This window comes from Ovis aries, chromosome 12 (genome assembly GCF_016772045.2).
Source record: "Ovis aries strain OAR_USU_Benz2616 breed Rambouillet chromosome 12, ARS-UI_Ramb_v3.0, whole genome shotgun sequence".
In the NCBI taxonomy this organism is placed as follows: Eukaryota; Metazoa; Chordata; class Mammalia; order Artiodactyla; family Bovidae; genus Ovis; species Ovis aries.
In genome coordinates this window covers 29,209,604-29,225,107 of record NC_056065.1, presented here as the reverse complement: position 1 = coordinate 29,225,107, position 15,504 = coordinate 29,209,604, and the positions used below count along the sequence as shown (strand labels likewise).

Sequence of the window (15,504 nt, the reverse complement as noted above, 5' to 3'; positions counted from 1 at the left end):
TCTGAAAACAAAGAAGACAGAATGAGGCCGCCAACAAAACTCAGTTACTCAATTTACCATCCTTTATCTTGGGAGCATGTCCTTTGTACTTTTATGTTGTTAAATGGCCTTTAAAAGTATAAATTGACATTTGAATCAGTTCTAATGAGGTGGATGAAACTGGAGCCGATTATACAGAGTGAAGTAAGCCAGAAAGAAAAACACCAATACAGTATACTAACGCATATATATGGAATTTAGAAAGATGGTAACAATAACCCTGTATGCGAGACAGCAAAAGAGACACTGATGTATAGAACAGTCTTTTGGACTCTGTGGGGGAGGGAGAGGGTGGGATGATTTGGGAGAATGGCATTGAAACATGTATAATATCATATATGAAACGAACTGCCAGTCCAGGTTCAATGCAGGATACAGGATGCTTGGGGCTGGTGCACTGGGATGACCCAGAGGGATGGTACGGGGAAGGACGTGGGAGGGGGGTTCAGGATGGGGAACACGTGTACACCCATGGCGGATTCATGTAGATGTACGGCAAAACCAATACAATATTGTAAAGTTTAAAAAAAAGAAAGAAAGAAAGAATATATATTGTCTACAATGATATGTTATATAATTTTAAAAATAAAAATTAATTTCAAAAAAAGTGTAAATTAAATGATGTTCATAGTTGATGATAGGTTTTGTTTTAAATGTTCTTACTTAGCAAAATTTAAAAATCACCAAACTATGCCCACTTATCCCAAAATCTTCTGTTTTCAGTTTTACTACTGCGCCAAGCGAGATGCGGGAATGACACAAAAGCTTTGTGGGAAAGGGAGCAAACGAGCTCAGAGAGAGCTTTGTTGCTGACATATTAACAGGACGCCTAGGGTTATCAGAATCTTTACGAAATTAAGCAGCCATGGCGATCAGTTTGCATTCACCGATTTTCTAACATGAGTGAGAACACTGTTCTTACAAAATCACTGAGGAAATTCAATGGTGTCTTGGGAACTATTTTTTAAAGCAATGTATTTTTCTGGGAGTAAGAGTCCTTAACCTTTTACCTTTTAAAAATAAGAGGATTTCTGAGAGTCCGTTCCCTGTACTCTTCATTCCTGGCCCACTGTTTTCTCAGACTGGCCTCTGTTTTCATGCATCATATTTCAAAATCCTTTCCACGCAGAACCTAAATATCCTTATTGCTTCCTGCTTCTTCACTTGTTGTTCCTCTTTCTAGTTCTCTTACTTAGTATTCTTCTCCCTTCTGCCTTAATGATGTGGACTGTAAATTCCTAAGTGAAGGTCCTAGTGATCAGCAAAGTGCTACGCACACAGTGCTCAGCTCCTTTTGGTAAGTTTTCTCTTGTTGTTTATTTGCTTCAGTCATGTCTGACTCTTGCAACCCCCGCCCGCCACCAGGCTCCTCTGTCCATGGGATTTCCCAGGCAAGAATACTGGAGTAGGTTGTCATTTCCTTCTCGAGGGGACCTTCCCAACTCAGGGAAAGAACCCACATCTCATGTCTCTTACACTGACAGGCAGATTCTTTACCACTGAGCCACCAGAGAAACAAGTTTTCCTTAGTGCTCACTTTATCTGTTAGTCTCATTTCCATAATCATCCAGCTCTCTCTCTATTTGTAGGTGCAGGAGAGATGATAAGACATCTTTCTGAACCTGTAAGATTGAGGCACAAATGAAAAATACAGAAAAGAGCAGAAGTGACACATAGGACAGAGGGAAAGAACTAACATATGTGTAAGGAGTCTCAGAAACAGAGGAGAAAGAGAACAGGCCAGAAACAATATGTTAAGAAATGACCGTTATTTTCCAAAATTGATGAAAGACATCAAGCCACAGATTCAAGAAGCTCTGCAATCCCAAGCAGGGTAAAAACAAAGTAAATCACACCCAAGTATGTCACAGTCACACTGCTGAAAACCAAAAGCAAAACGAAAATTCTAAAAGTAGAGGACAAAAGTACAGATCACCATGCCCACAGCATCACAGCCATGACATCCTATGGCCAAACCGGACCTAGAGTTCCTGCCCCATCTCGGCATCAAAATGTGCCATCCCAACTGGAAAGCCCCTGCCTCTGCCTCCATATAGCTGAATACCTGCTGCTGACATTCCCAAACACAACCCTATCTCCCTGAGGTTGAGAGCAACAGCCTTCCTTCATACCCCTCACAAAACTTTCTAAAGTCTGTTACTCTCCACCTCAAAACATCTCACCCTTGTGAGGAGAAAAAAGGTTCAAAGTGTTTTCTAGGAGAAGAAAGTAAACCGGTGTCACTTCAAATTGTTTAGACAATGACCCACCAGTAAGCCATATACAATGCAATGAAGAACAGGGATCAATAGCATAAACATATCTGAAACAAATATTTTTGCAATGTTCTAAGTTCTCAGGATCTATGATACTAACTCTGATCCTTTTCTCTTCAATTCCATTCTATTTACTTGTTTTAAAAAACACTGGTCCTGACCCACTAAACTGATTTCACACTCACTTAAGGGTCATAACCCACAGTTTGAAAACCTCTGGATAGGACAGAAGGTCCAGAATTTACCTCTGGGGCCAGAACAGCACATTCTTTCCAGACCTGGCTTCTCTTTGCTCCCATCCTGCCCCCTCCAGTCCTGAAACATGAGCCGTCAACTGCATGGACAGCATGAGCAACTCGCAGCTGTGAGCAAATCTTCAGCAGAGACTCTGAAGGAGGGCTGTGGGCACCAGGCAGCTGTCAGCAAGGGCTCAGGAGGCTCCGGAGGGTGCAAAGCCCCTACAGAGACCAGGGCCTCTGCTTACCCAACCCCAGCTCCCTCTGGTGGCCATGTCTCCCACACCCTGAGGGAAGCCCTGCACCCGATTTGAAGGAAGTTGTCTTTTTGTCCTACACACCTTCCTCTACCACTGCTTTCACTTCAGTCTGCTGTCCTTAACCCACCCCTCAAAAGGGCTTGACTTTTTCTGGCTTTTCCACGATTTCCATCAAATTCTAATCAGCCATCATGACGTTCATCCTGACCGCTTTCCCAAACAGGTCCTCTACTACTCCATCCCTGCAAAGACGAGAGAGAGAGAGAGAGAGAGAGAGAGAGAGAGAGAGAGAGAGAGAGAGAGAGAGAGAGAGAGAGAGAGAGAGAGAGGCTTACGCCCATTCTAGACTATGTTAGTCAAACTCAGCCTTCCGGCAACAGGGTTCTGTGATGAGCTCTGGTCTGGAGTGAGGGGAAGAGGATTACAGGTTACAGAGAAAAACTACAGAGCAAGAAGAGAACGGTTCCTCAGACTCATGGAGGAGAGAACAGAACCTCCCCTCAATATGAATGATAATAAACATCCCAGCTAACAGCCACTGAGCAAAGCAGGGAAGTGCCGTGTCTTCTGGGCATGAGGACCGCTGGACACCATCAGAGCAGCGACTCTCAAACCCATTCTGGTAGTGGCACCCCAGGGGGGTGCAATGTTCTATGAGGAACTGCTAGCCCATGAATGTGAAATGAAGCAATAATTTTGTACTAAAACTCAGATGACACTGGATGCCAGATTCTGGAAAAGATAAGTAGCAGCAGATGTCAAATTTTAAGATAATAGTTATGGAAGAAAACCTGAGAGTTGAGATAATTCTATCCAATTAACCTGGTCTGCTCTGAACATAAGGTGGACAGCCAGCCATTGTTCAGTGTTAAAGCCCACTGGCCCATCAGGCCAGCTCCCAGAGGACCAGGAACACAGAGCCAACTGTGAACAAGGAGGAAGATGGGTTTTCAAAAGAGAAGAGCAGCCAGGGAGAAGAGCCTGATGTACAGTCTACAGGAGGGGAGACGTACAGACCAAGAAAGCAAAACGCAGGCAGTAACAGCTCAGACAGGTGAGTGGGCCTTCATGACTAGTCAGCACTGGCATCGACAGGAGCCAGTGAGACCTCTGCCACACACAGCCTTGCACTTGCCCAGCGAGGGTATGTCAATCAAGCTGCCACAGCTGACTGCCATACTAATACCATAATTCCATTAAAGTATGAATGGAGAACCTACTAAGGACAAGCAAGCTTTAGAGAAGTCATTCCATCTTCAAGTAGAACCATCGCAAAGGATGGCACTTTCAACAGAAATATTTTGGTCAGCAAATAAGCACCAGATAGACAACACAACATCACAAAAGTAGATACAACTGCTGTGAATCTTCATTATAAGATGATCCTCCAATATGGACAAAGAGAGCACAGGTGTACTGCACACAAACTCCCAAAGGAAAGGACAAACTCACAATTCTACAGTGTATTAAAAGGGACAGCAGCAGCTCAGGATCAATACACCTTGATACCATTCTACTGGAGCCCGCAGCCCCGTGGGAATCAGCAAATGGCTCCCCAAGGGACTGGGCAAAACTACTGTGTCCAGGAGCCAAGCAGCCCCACTGTCCCGCCTCCTCTCTGCAGGGCCTCCAGAGGCCTGAGTGAGAAGCTGATGCTGCAGACGCTGCCCCCCAAGAAGCAAAGCTGCAGTCACAGCACAGCATCAGCCACACCCCACTGATCCCCAGGGGTGAGCTGAGGTAGCAACTGGATCACTCACAATCACATTGGATCCCATAAATGTTTTCACATTCATGGAAAATATCCAAGAATGGCGAACACAGGAGCTACCACCCTCCCCAGGACGCCCCTGGGTCCCCATCCTTCCCGCCTCATGCAGGCCCCATGGCAACCTCAGCTCCTCTCACCAGGACTGGCACCTTACCTCCAAAGTTAGCCAGCCGCCCAATCCGTGTAACTGGTACCTTCCGCTCGCGAGCATGCTCACTGAGCTAGAGGGAGAAGAGAAAGAGCCCTTCATGGCATCAGTGACCAGAGACAGGACCAACCTTCAGGGTCCATGCTGCCCCCACAGCCCCTCTCCACCCCAAGAGCAGCACACTCCACCCACAAGAGGCCTCCGTGTGCCTGAAACTCCAGGCCACAGACCTGGACAGTGTCCCCAGAGGCTGCGCCTGACACAGCGGGACTGTGGGAACCACTCCAGCCCCACCCCAGGGGCCTCCTGCACGCACTGTCTGTTTGTGCGGCTTGCTCTCGGGGCGAGCCTTGGCCTGCCGGGCCTTCTCAATGTCCTCAGCCGTGAGGCCGCCCATGGACGACTGGTCCTGGTGGTAGACCCTCCGCTGAAGGCCCGAGGCAGAGAATGGGTCTCTGGGACTTGCGAAGAGCCTCCCGTTCACCCTGCCCAGAGGGGAGGCGGCCTGGCCCGGGACCCCGCCTTCCCGAAAGGGTCCGCTGGCAGCATAGGCAGGAGCAGGGCCCTCGCTGCCTGCGGCATGAGCCCAGGGCGGAGGTGACTGCTCCGGGGAGGAGGCTGCAGAGACATCCTCAGAGGTGCTCTCGGCCCTCATCCCTGAGAAGTGGAATGCTCCTTCAGGGTCATCGAGGCTCTCGGAGTAATAGTCTTCAGGCTTCTCCTGACCCTGCAGGAAACAAAAGCTGGCGTGAGAGGAGCAAGAGGGCAGCCAGGAGCAAATCCCTGTGTGCGCCCTGTTCCACCCAGGACAGCACACCCTCCAGAGGGTTCTACCGTGTCAGCCCATGGCCCGTTCTAGAGGTGAGCAGCAGCCTGGATCCAGGAGGACCAGATTCCACACAAGCTCCCACCTTGTGGGCCAGGCAAGCCAGTCCCATGTAGCCCCTGCTGGGTGCCCAGACCGGACCATATGAGTGACCACCAACCTGGAGCATGCGCCTCACCTGTAAATCTGGACTAAGGAGAGGCTACCAGGGGCTTTGGAGAGGGCAAGCCAGGGCAAAAGATGGGGAAAGCTTTGCAAAGTAAAAGCGTGACCATTGACCAGCAGAGGGGAGGGCGGCACACAGGTAGGCCCACCCTGCCTCCCAAGGCCAGTGCCTTGCTGCATCTCCACCAGTCAGCCTTGGGTGCCCCCTCAGGGGCTCTCGCCAGAGGGCTTGTCACAGCCAGAACCAGGCCTGGCTCTTCCTGAAGCAGGGCGCACACAGCGCAGGCAAGGAGGGTGACACATCAGGTCTCCCTGTTAACAGTTGCTGAGACTTGAGCTTCAGGCCCGGGGTCTTTCCACTTCTGAACCCCTAGTGGCCTGGCGAGTTCCTGACCCCTCTCTGCCGCTTCCTTCTCTGAAAATAGGGCTCCCCCCAGTCACAGAGTTACGTGAGGCACAGACAGGGCCAAGAGAACAGTGCTGAGAAGGCTATAATTAGAACAGCACCAACTCCTGAAGGGAGGTCAGTGGCCTGGATTCCCTGAATCCAGGATTCTCTGAAATGGATTCATCACACAGAGCACTGCCTGTAGATCCTGCAGAAACAGCAGCAGACCCCAAAGCCTTCTCACTCCCAGCTTGGTAAGATACTGTGGGATCTAGAAGATAAGACATGCCCACCAGTGGAAGAAAGTTCAGTTCAGTCGCTCAATCGTGTCCGACTCTTTGCGACCCCGTGAATCGCAGCATGCAGGCCTCCCTGTCCATCACCATCTCCCGGGGTTCACTCAGACTCACGTCCATCGAGTCAGTGATGCCATCCAGCCAACTCATCCTCTGTCGTCCCCTTCTCCTCCTGCCCCCAATCCCTCCCAGCATCAGAGTCTTTTCCAATGAGTCCACTCTTCACATGAGGTGGCCAAAGTATTGGAGTTTCAGCTTCAGCATCATTCCCTCCAAAGAAATCCCAGGGCTGATCTTCAGAATGGACTGGTTGGATCTCCTTGCAGTCCAAGGGACTCTCAAGAGTCTTCTCCAACACCACAGTTCAAAAGCATCAATTCTTTGGCGCTCAGCTTTCTTCACAGTCCAACTCTCACATCCATACGTGACCACAGAAAAAACCATAGCCTTGACTAGACGGACCTTTGTTGGCAAAGTAATGTCTCTGCTTTTCAATATGCTATCTAGGTTGGTCATAACTTTTCTTCCAAAGAGTAAGCGTCTTTTAATTTCATGGCTGCAGTCACCATCTGCAGTGATTTTGGAGCCCTCAAAAATAGTCTGACACAGGAAAAAAGACACAGATGTGTATAACGGACTTTTGGACTCAGAGGGAGAGGGAGAGGGTGGGATGATTTGGGAGAATGGGAATTCTAACATGTATACTATCATGTAAGAATTGAATCGCCAGTCCACGTCTGACGTAGGGTGCAGCATGCTTGGGGCTGGTGCATGGGGATGACCCAGAGAGATGTTGTGGGGAGGGAGGCGGGAGGGGGGGTCATGTTTGGGAACGCATGTAAGAATTAAAGATTTTAAAATTTAAAAAAAAAAAATAGTCTGACATTGTTTCCACTGTTTCCCATCTATTTCCCATGAAATGATGGGACCAGATGCCATGATCTTCATTTTCTGAATGTTGAGCTTTAAGCCAACTTTTTCGCTCTCCTCTTTCACTTTCATCAAGAGGCTTTTAGTTCCTCTTCACTTTCTGCCATAAGGGTGGTGTCATCTGCATATCTGAGGTTATTGATCTTTCTCCCGGCAATCTTGATTTCAGCTTGTGCTTCTTCCAACCCAGCGTTTCTCATGATGTACTCTGCATTGAAGTTAAATAAGCAGGGTGACAATATACAGCCTTGACGTACTCCTTTTCCTATTTGGAACCAGTCTGTTGTTGCATGTCCAGTTCTAACTGTTGCTTCCTGACCTGCATGCAGGTTTCTCAAGAGGCAGGTCAGGTGCTCTGGTATTCCCATCTCTTTCAGAATTGTCCTCTTTCTAAGTGAGAAACTGAGGCTGAGAGAGCTGAAATAACCTGGTCATGGCCTACCAGGCAGAGCAAGGACCTGGAGCCAAGGCTGGCCCCACCGGCTGCCCCAAGGCCACCTGGCAGCACCTTCCTCAGAGAAGAAATGAGCTGTATTTGGAATCAAGAGGCACCTCTCAAAGTGGCCAGGGAGGCCCTGGAAAGAGGGAGTCTGGGGCAGGGTCCCACGAGCCACGTAACTCCTGTAACTCCCCTGCTGGCCACCAGCCCTGCATTACCATGACCTGATTATGCAGAATTCAAGGGACCTGAGCGTGTCAAGGGGACCAGTGAGTGTCTGCTGAATGAGTCAGTGAGCAAACCCCCTGAGGAAGCAGAGGGAGAGCGGCTTCTGGGCTATCTGCCTCCACCCTCCTAGTGTGCAGAGGCAAAGTGGAGCGCGCTGGAGACTGCCGCGCAGTGCCTCCTTCCAGGCGGGGGGCCATCACTCCCTCCTACTGCCAAGTGCCTGTGCCGGCGCGTGGCCTGGTCTTCTCCCAGGACCAGGAACCGGCCTGTCCGAGGGCAGCAGGGGCGGGCGGGGAGCTCCCTCGCCTCTCAGGGAGGCCTGCCCACACCTTACACGCTCCTCGCTCCTAGGAGGCCCAAGTGAGACAACTTCACTTCGGGTGTTCCACAGGCAAACGTTCAACAGGAAGGCGATGGCTCCTCACTAGCCGGGGCACCAAGCGAGGCAGCCAGGGCACAGCCCCGCCTCAGCAGAGGGCGCGGACAGAGACAGCGTGTGAAGAGGACACAGGATTCCGGTCCTGCCAATCAATGACCACATCAGACTGCTGAGACTCAGTTTCCCCATCTGAAAAGGGGGGTAAGCATCTGGGCCTGCACCCTTCCCAGGACAACGGTGAGGCTCGTAAGAGACCACAGGAGTGAAGACCTCTGCGAGGTGAAGGCGTCTGTGTAGACAGAGACACGGTATCACCACTGGACCTCAGAGAGCAGGAGGGGAGGCTGGCAGTCCTAACCTAAGACTGGCCGAGGGGAGGCCCAGAGCCTGGAGGAGCGTGCGTGTCCTTGCCTAGAAGGACAGGGCAGAGATGGAAGAGGAGCAGCAGCGGGGCTCCCTCACAGCATGGCTCCCAACACACACGTGCCCAGGCACACGTGAGTGCACACACGTCCACGCAAGCACACGCAGACCCTCCCCACGCCCTCAGACCGTCAGGAACGGGGTGTGGACCAGGCGGGTGACGCCGCGGTGGGCGGCGCTCTGCCACAGCAACCCTGTTGACCACTACGGCTCCAGCGCTCCATTCTGCTTACAGCCCTCCCCTTGGACAGTAAAGCGTCGAGGTCTCAGCACGAGACAACAGGAGGGACGAGAGCGAGGCGGGAGGCGAGGCTGCTGCCCTGGAAAGCGGCAGGGCTCCCGAGTCAGCTCCCGGAGACCCCAGCCCGGCCGGGCGGGGTGGGGTGGCTGGCAGGGAGGGGCAAGGGTTTCGAAGCCCCGGAAGACCTGCTGACACTTGACCCTGTGACACTGATGCTGAGGCACAATGTCCAGCAACATGTGCCTGCCCCACCCACCCACACATGGGAGACCTCGCGTCGCTTTACAAAGCTGACCAACAAAGAAACACTAACGGAAGCCAGAGGGGCAGGCAGAAGGTGCTCTGTCTTATAAAGTACTTGTTTGCTTCAGAGAAGGAAGGGTATCTGGCCTTCCAGATGCACTGGGATCCTTCCAGCTGCCTCTCCTAAGAACACAGGGGACCGTGAGTTTCATCTTTGTGGCATTTTTTAATTCCCCAAATTAAAAAGGCCTCTCTTCAGTACCTTGAGGACAGGCCCAGGAACTGAACCCAGGCCAGGCAGAGTGAACAGAGCAAACCACAGGCAGCCCCTCACAGGGCGGGGCCTGTCTCTCCCCTCTGCGCCCCGTGCCTGGCACCAGTAGGCACAGGGTAAGTGCTGGTGAGTTACTGGTCAGACTGGAGAGCGTGCTGGGCTTCATGTTCCTAGGGTTCTTCCCAGATCTGTGAAGCTTCCTATAACTGAAACTCCAGTCACACGGCAGCAGCCTCCCCCTCACACCCAGAAGGACGTGGGCTACGCTAAACACTGGGCTGTGTGGCCCTGGCCACAAGGAGACGGCCATCCTGGAGGTGTCCTGGCTCACCCCCTGGTTTCACCAAGACCTCCAAGTCCAGGGCCCCTCCCACCGCCAAGCGGCCTCCTTACCTGCACCTGCCCAAAGACCATGCCGACCTGCTCTGCGGCGGTGGACTGCATAGCCCTGACCGCCAGGAGGAGCTCCCCGCCGAGGCCCAGGTGCTGCAGGTAGGTCTCCACGGCCGCCTGGGTCAGCTTGGCAAAGCCTTTGACCAACATGATGGCGTCCCCCAACATGGCAGCCATCCTGCAGGGCTGGAAGAGAGTGGGGTGGGCCAAGTCAGGGTGGGGGCTCCACGCCCCACACAGGGTCACACTCACACGGACCCCTCTACCCCAAACTCTGGCTGTTTGGTTTTTCCAGTGACCTGCCCCCCTGGGTTGACTGAGAGAAAGGCAGGGAGGGCCCAGGGCCCAGGGCAGACTGAGTGGCTCCCCACGCTGCAGGGCGCTGAGCAGAGAGAGGGTCTGTGGAGTTGGGGCCGCGCACCGGGCCCATGTTTCCTCACCTCATGGCACACGGTGAAGGGATTTAACTAAAGCTGCTCAGCCACCAAGTGGCAGAACTAGGACTTGAATCTGGGAGTCCCTGATTTAGACTGTAGGTTGGGGAGGGAACTCCTCCCTGCAGGCCTCTGGGGCCCTCAACCCCAATCCTCAGGGGCTGTCTGTCCATGCCCAGGCACTCTTGCTCTGCCCTGAAGCCCCTGAAGACGCCCACCAAGGGACAGCCATAATCCCTCCCCACACTCAGGCAATGCTCTTGGAAAATCCTAACCAGCATTAAAAACCAGCAACATGATATAGGACACTGTGCAGGAACGAGGCCGGCAGGGCCTGGCCTGAAACCTGGGTCCCCTCCACGCGCGTGCCAGCTGTTCTCTCCTTTCTACTGGGTCGCAGCATAAAGCGCGTTTCTTTATGTCAGCAGTGAAGAAGTGGAAAGCCAGTGCACACAGCATGCCTCACAGGGTGGGGCGGTGCTGGCAATCTCCCAGGCATTGCTCAAGACCTACCTGGGGCTGTGCTGCTGGGAAGGGTAAGATAAGCTAAAATGAGGGGGTGCCGCTGAAGAAAAAACAGGCAAAAGAAAGGAGCTGGAGACTCCAGGGTGGGAAGGAGCACTCTGGCCAGGGGGCAGGGAGGAGCTGGGATCCACCAGGAGTCCCAGAGACAAGAGGATCGGTGTGAAGGTACAGTGGGCAGGAGACCCACAGGAACAAACCTGGGAACAAACACAAGGAGGCCCAGAAGTGCAGCTACACCCTGGACGCAGGGCTGGGCCAGCAAGAGGGAGGGGACCGTCCCAGAGACACCTTCAGGATTCTCATCAGATTAACTAACAGAAGTGCAGACAGGAAGGTCAGGCCAGAGCACTGACAAGGATCTCAATCAGAACCCTTGGGACTTCAAAGACGCAGGCTCGCTCCTGTCCGCCCTTCACGGGGAAGCAGCCCGTCAGTCCAGAGACACCTGCAGGGATCCGCTCAGCTTCTAAGCATGGGCACAGCTACTTTTACTTAAAAGAAGAGAAACCCACAAACACACAGGAGCCTGGAAAGTTAAGACAACCCACCCAACCTGCCCTCAAAGACCCCTTCACCTTCATAGGAAGACAGCTCCCAGACACTAGGCTGGGGTGCTTTCCACACTCCATCTCCTTTTAATCTTTATAAGCTACCTAATGACATGGATATCACTGCCCCCATTTCACAAAGGAGAAAACCAAAGTAAGAGGCATTAAGGAACTGGCTAAGGCCATTCAGCTCCAAACGCTCAGTCCACAGACACCAAGGCACTCCCACAGGGAGGCACTGATTAGACACAAATGAACCTCCTGTACCCTAATCACAGCCAAGGAGGTTTCTGGAAGGTGACCATACCCTTGAGGGAGACGGGAAGGAGGGGGGAAGCTAGCCCTGCCCATCACCCAGTGCTATTTCACACCCGGGGCTCCACTCTGGGCTCCTGCTCCTATGGCAATAAACAAGTGTGAGCCCCACAGACCAAATGTCCAGGACTGGGAAAAGATCACGTAATCACAGCTCAAATGCAGCTGGTGCCAGCGCTCAACAGCTGCCCTGCCCCCAGTCCCACCCATGACACATTTCACTCACAAAGAGAGAGGTTTTGAAAGAGACATCAGGGACACGCAATGGCAGAGGCCGGGGCCCCAGCCCCATCTGTTCAGAAGGACCCTTGCAGGTGGTCCCAGGACCATCCACCATACCCCTCTGCTGCAGCAGTCCCCAGAAACAGATCTTCCCCTTGCTCACTCCTAAATCCAATCCAGATAACCAAGCAGAGACTCTCATAGGCCATGTGCACACATGCTAAGTCGCTTCAATTGTGTCCGACTCTTTGGGACCCCATGGACTGTAGCCCGCCAGGCTCGTCTGTCCATGGGATTCTCCAGCCAAGAATATCAGAGTGGGTTGCCATGCCCTCCTCCACGGGATCTGCCTGCGTCTCCTGTGGCTTCTGCATTGCAGGCAGATTCTTTACCACTGAGCCACCGGGGAAGCACCTCACAGGCCACAAGCCTCGATAAGTCCAAAACCTCACCTTGTCTGCTAACTGATAGACCTATTTCATTCTGTTTTTAGGCTTAAAACTAATTCTACTAAATTTCTCATCCAAGTTATCATAACCACATAACTAAAGTTTTGCTAGAGCAAAGCAGATAAGTGGGTTTTTTGGCCAATTTCCCCTGCCTAGCTTGAATGGCCCCACTGTGAAATACCCAGGTATGGTCCTGCACTCTGAAGAGGCAGGTCTGGAACCACCAGAGTCCAGTCCTAACTCTTTTGGTTTCTAAGTATGTCAGCCCTGAGCATAGTACCTGATGGGCCAGGATGACACCTACATTACAATGATGATTTTTTAAAAATTCAAAAGAGGAAAAAAATGTTAAATAAACTGACCGTTTTGTTTTTTTTTTTTTTTTTGCTGACAAAGCAAGAGATTTTATTGGGAAAGGGCACCCGGGTGAAGAGCAGCAGAGTAAGGAAACCCAGGAGAACTGCTCTGCCGCGTGGCTCCTGACCGTTTTTTTTTTAAATTAAATTCCTGCATTTGGGAAATATAAGTAATAACAGTCTCCTTCACTATTTTCCTAACTGTATTTCATTAACTTTTAGTTCACATATTCCACTTTCAAAGTGGCAAATAAATATGTCATCTTTGAAAAAATGAAAAATTAATTCGCTATGCCTCACTTCTTGCCTGCATGGTTGAATCCTCATACCGGAGAACTTTCCATGGGTGCCTGTCTCACCCTGGACAGCGAGTGCCGTCATGGAGGAGGAGGACTAGAGCCAGTCCCCTGGGAAGGCAGGTTCCATCCACATGGCAATGACATCACGGAAATACACCTTCCCACTACTGTGGGGCAATACTGCCTCTTCTCACGTTAACAGATGCTGTTCACAAACAGTCTGACCTCGTGAACAGATTCGTAGGTAGACACATATTTCAAAATCGCAGCCCATGCCAGCCCCCTTGAGGATATTTATCTAACGTGCAGGGACCACTGCCCCCAAACCTCCCCACATGCTGCTCTGCTGCGTACAAAGTGAAACATTCAAACCTTAGTCAATACCGGGTATTTTTTGACAAAGGAATGTCTACCCTCAAGGAGCAGGGATGGGAAGGTGGACAACTGCCAGAGGAAATACCTTTCCAGAACTGTGTTCACCTTCTGATTTTCAAAAATTGGCTCTCATAAATCCTACTTCTAATACACCAGAACCCCAACGTGACTCAGAATTCAGCTATCCTGAATGTTGGTGCAAAACCCCTGCAGGAATGCACAGGCACCAGGCACTCAGCTACACCAGCAGGCACTTTCATCAGGATCTTAGGTAAATAAAAGCAAAAGCCCCGAAAGCACATTAACCACAAGTTTCAAATCTTATCCTCATCACGATTTCAGCTTCAAGTATTAGAGCCCTCACCCCGGCCCGCTTCACCCTGCTGGTTCTTAAACGGGTTTGGGGGACCTTGCTGAGGAACAATACAGGGATGAAGGGTATTTTCAGGCTCCTCACCCACTTGGCACCATGCACCCAGACAACCTGGGCGTCGCCCGCTCTCCTCTGAGCGAGCACCAGTGAATATAGCAGTGGGGGTGGAGGGTGGGCACTCACATTCAGGGGCGCCCACTAAGGCACCAGCACTAAAATAAAGTCACTCGGTCTATTTTCTCAACACAATTCCCCCCTGGTGCTCTGGACTAGCCTGCGCAGGTCCTGGGATGAACCTGCCCTTGGCCCCAGCGCTCACAGCTGCAGTGGCATGCACACACATCTATAATGGGCACGGCCACCACGGCAACAACCAGAGGCCAACTGAGACTAACACACGAGGATCAGGTGCAGGGGAGGCAGCTGAGCAGCGGCAAAGCCTGGGAGCCCAGCCAGCCCAGCCTCGGACACAGCGCACTGCCCGCCTCCCCAGCAGGAGGGCGCTGCGAGTGGGTGGGGGCCGGGAGGGGGTCTCCAGGCCCCTTTTCCGGTCTAACATGCTAATGGGCTATAAAGGAAGTAAACAAAGTTGTTGTCTAGAGAGAAAGAACTGGAACAAATGCAGCTCACCACTCCCCAGGGGCAGACACTGAGAAAGAAGCACAGCCCCCTGACATGAGAATCCTCACGCTCCGAGAGGAAATCTTCCTGCTGAACCTTCACTCTCTGACCTTCCCCACGAGCCTTCATTCACGCTGAAAAACAGACTCTGAGATCCTTTAGCTGGAAATTACCTGTGGTGTGAAGGCCTTCAAATCTAGCCTCCAGAACTGAAAAAAAAAAAAAAAATCCACCAAGTGATGCCTACCTGGCCAGTTACAGTAAGATGTATCAGCAGGACAATGAGCTGTGTTCTTTTTAAAAATAAATGGGACTTCTCCGGCTGTCCAGTGGTTAGGGCTCAGCGCTTTCACTGCTGTGGCCTGGGTTCAAGCCCTGTTCAGGGAACTAAGATCTCACAAGCCGCGTGGCGTATCCCCATGCAGGGATACATACCCCATGCGGGGATACAAAATACATACTTACATAGAACAGACAATCCTGACAAGCATTAAACAAATAAGGTCACCATAAATTTTTCCATCCGGACCCACATGGGAGAATTTTATTTGGGGGGAGGGTTCCCATATGCATCCCCAAGCCCCTCCTTCACTGCCAGAATTCACAATCCGTCACCTGTCTCTTCTCACAAGGTGACAGTAAGCCAGGGACAGAGAATAAATTTATTAAGCCACTGTTCAATCCCCTCTGTAAGTATGAAGTGTGACAAGACAGACCAGCCCCCATCCAAGGAAAGCCCCAGAGTCTGTCTCTCTAAAAGCGAGCACACCCTCCTATGATCTCTTCCCATCCTGAGCTGGCCTGGAAGCCATGGGATGCCTGGTGTAAGGACCCCAAAGCAAGCTGCACAGCAAGCCCTTTGTCTTGGGGAGTGTGTGTGAAGCTCACTGACAAGCCTTCCCGAGCAGGCTTCAAGCCTCGGCTGCTGCATGCACGTCACCCAGTGTCCCACGGATATCAAGCTCAGCACATCCGGAACTGATTTCACTCCCCTTACCCGCCCACCCAGGATACCCATCCTGAGGACTGCGA

The 15,504-nt window shown here is 51.7% G+C and overlaps 1 protein-coding gene across 5 annotated transcripts in view; it reads right to left on the bottom strand.

Annotated features, from left to right (window-relative positions):
- The window catches only part of COQ8A (coenzyme Q8A), a 47,452-nt gene that overhangs the window by 14,631 nt on the left and 17,317 nt on the right, over positions 1–15,504 (bottom strand). For all 5 annotated transcript variants that reach the window (XM_042257166.2, XM_027976322.3, XM_027976320.2 and 2 more), the window contains exons 2-4: positions 9,956–10,141; positions 5,047–5,457; positions 4,737–4,803 (exon numbers count right to left, since the gene is read on the bottom strand). In XM_042257166.2, coding sequence (XP_042113100.1) covers positions 4,737–4,803; positions 5,047–5,457; positions 9,956–10,132 — 655 coding nt within the window. In that variant the 5' untranslated portion in view covers positions 10,133–10,141. The remainder of the gene's footprint in view (positions 1–4,736; positions 4,804–5,046; positions 5,458–9,955; positions 10,142–15,504) is intronic.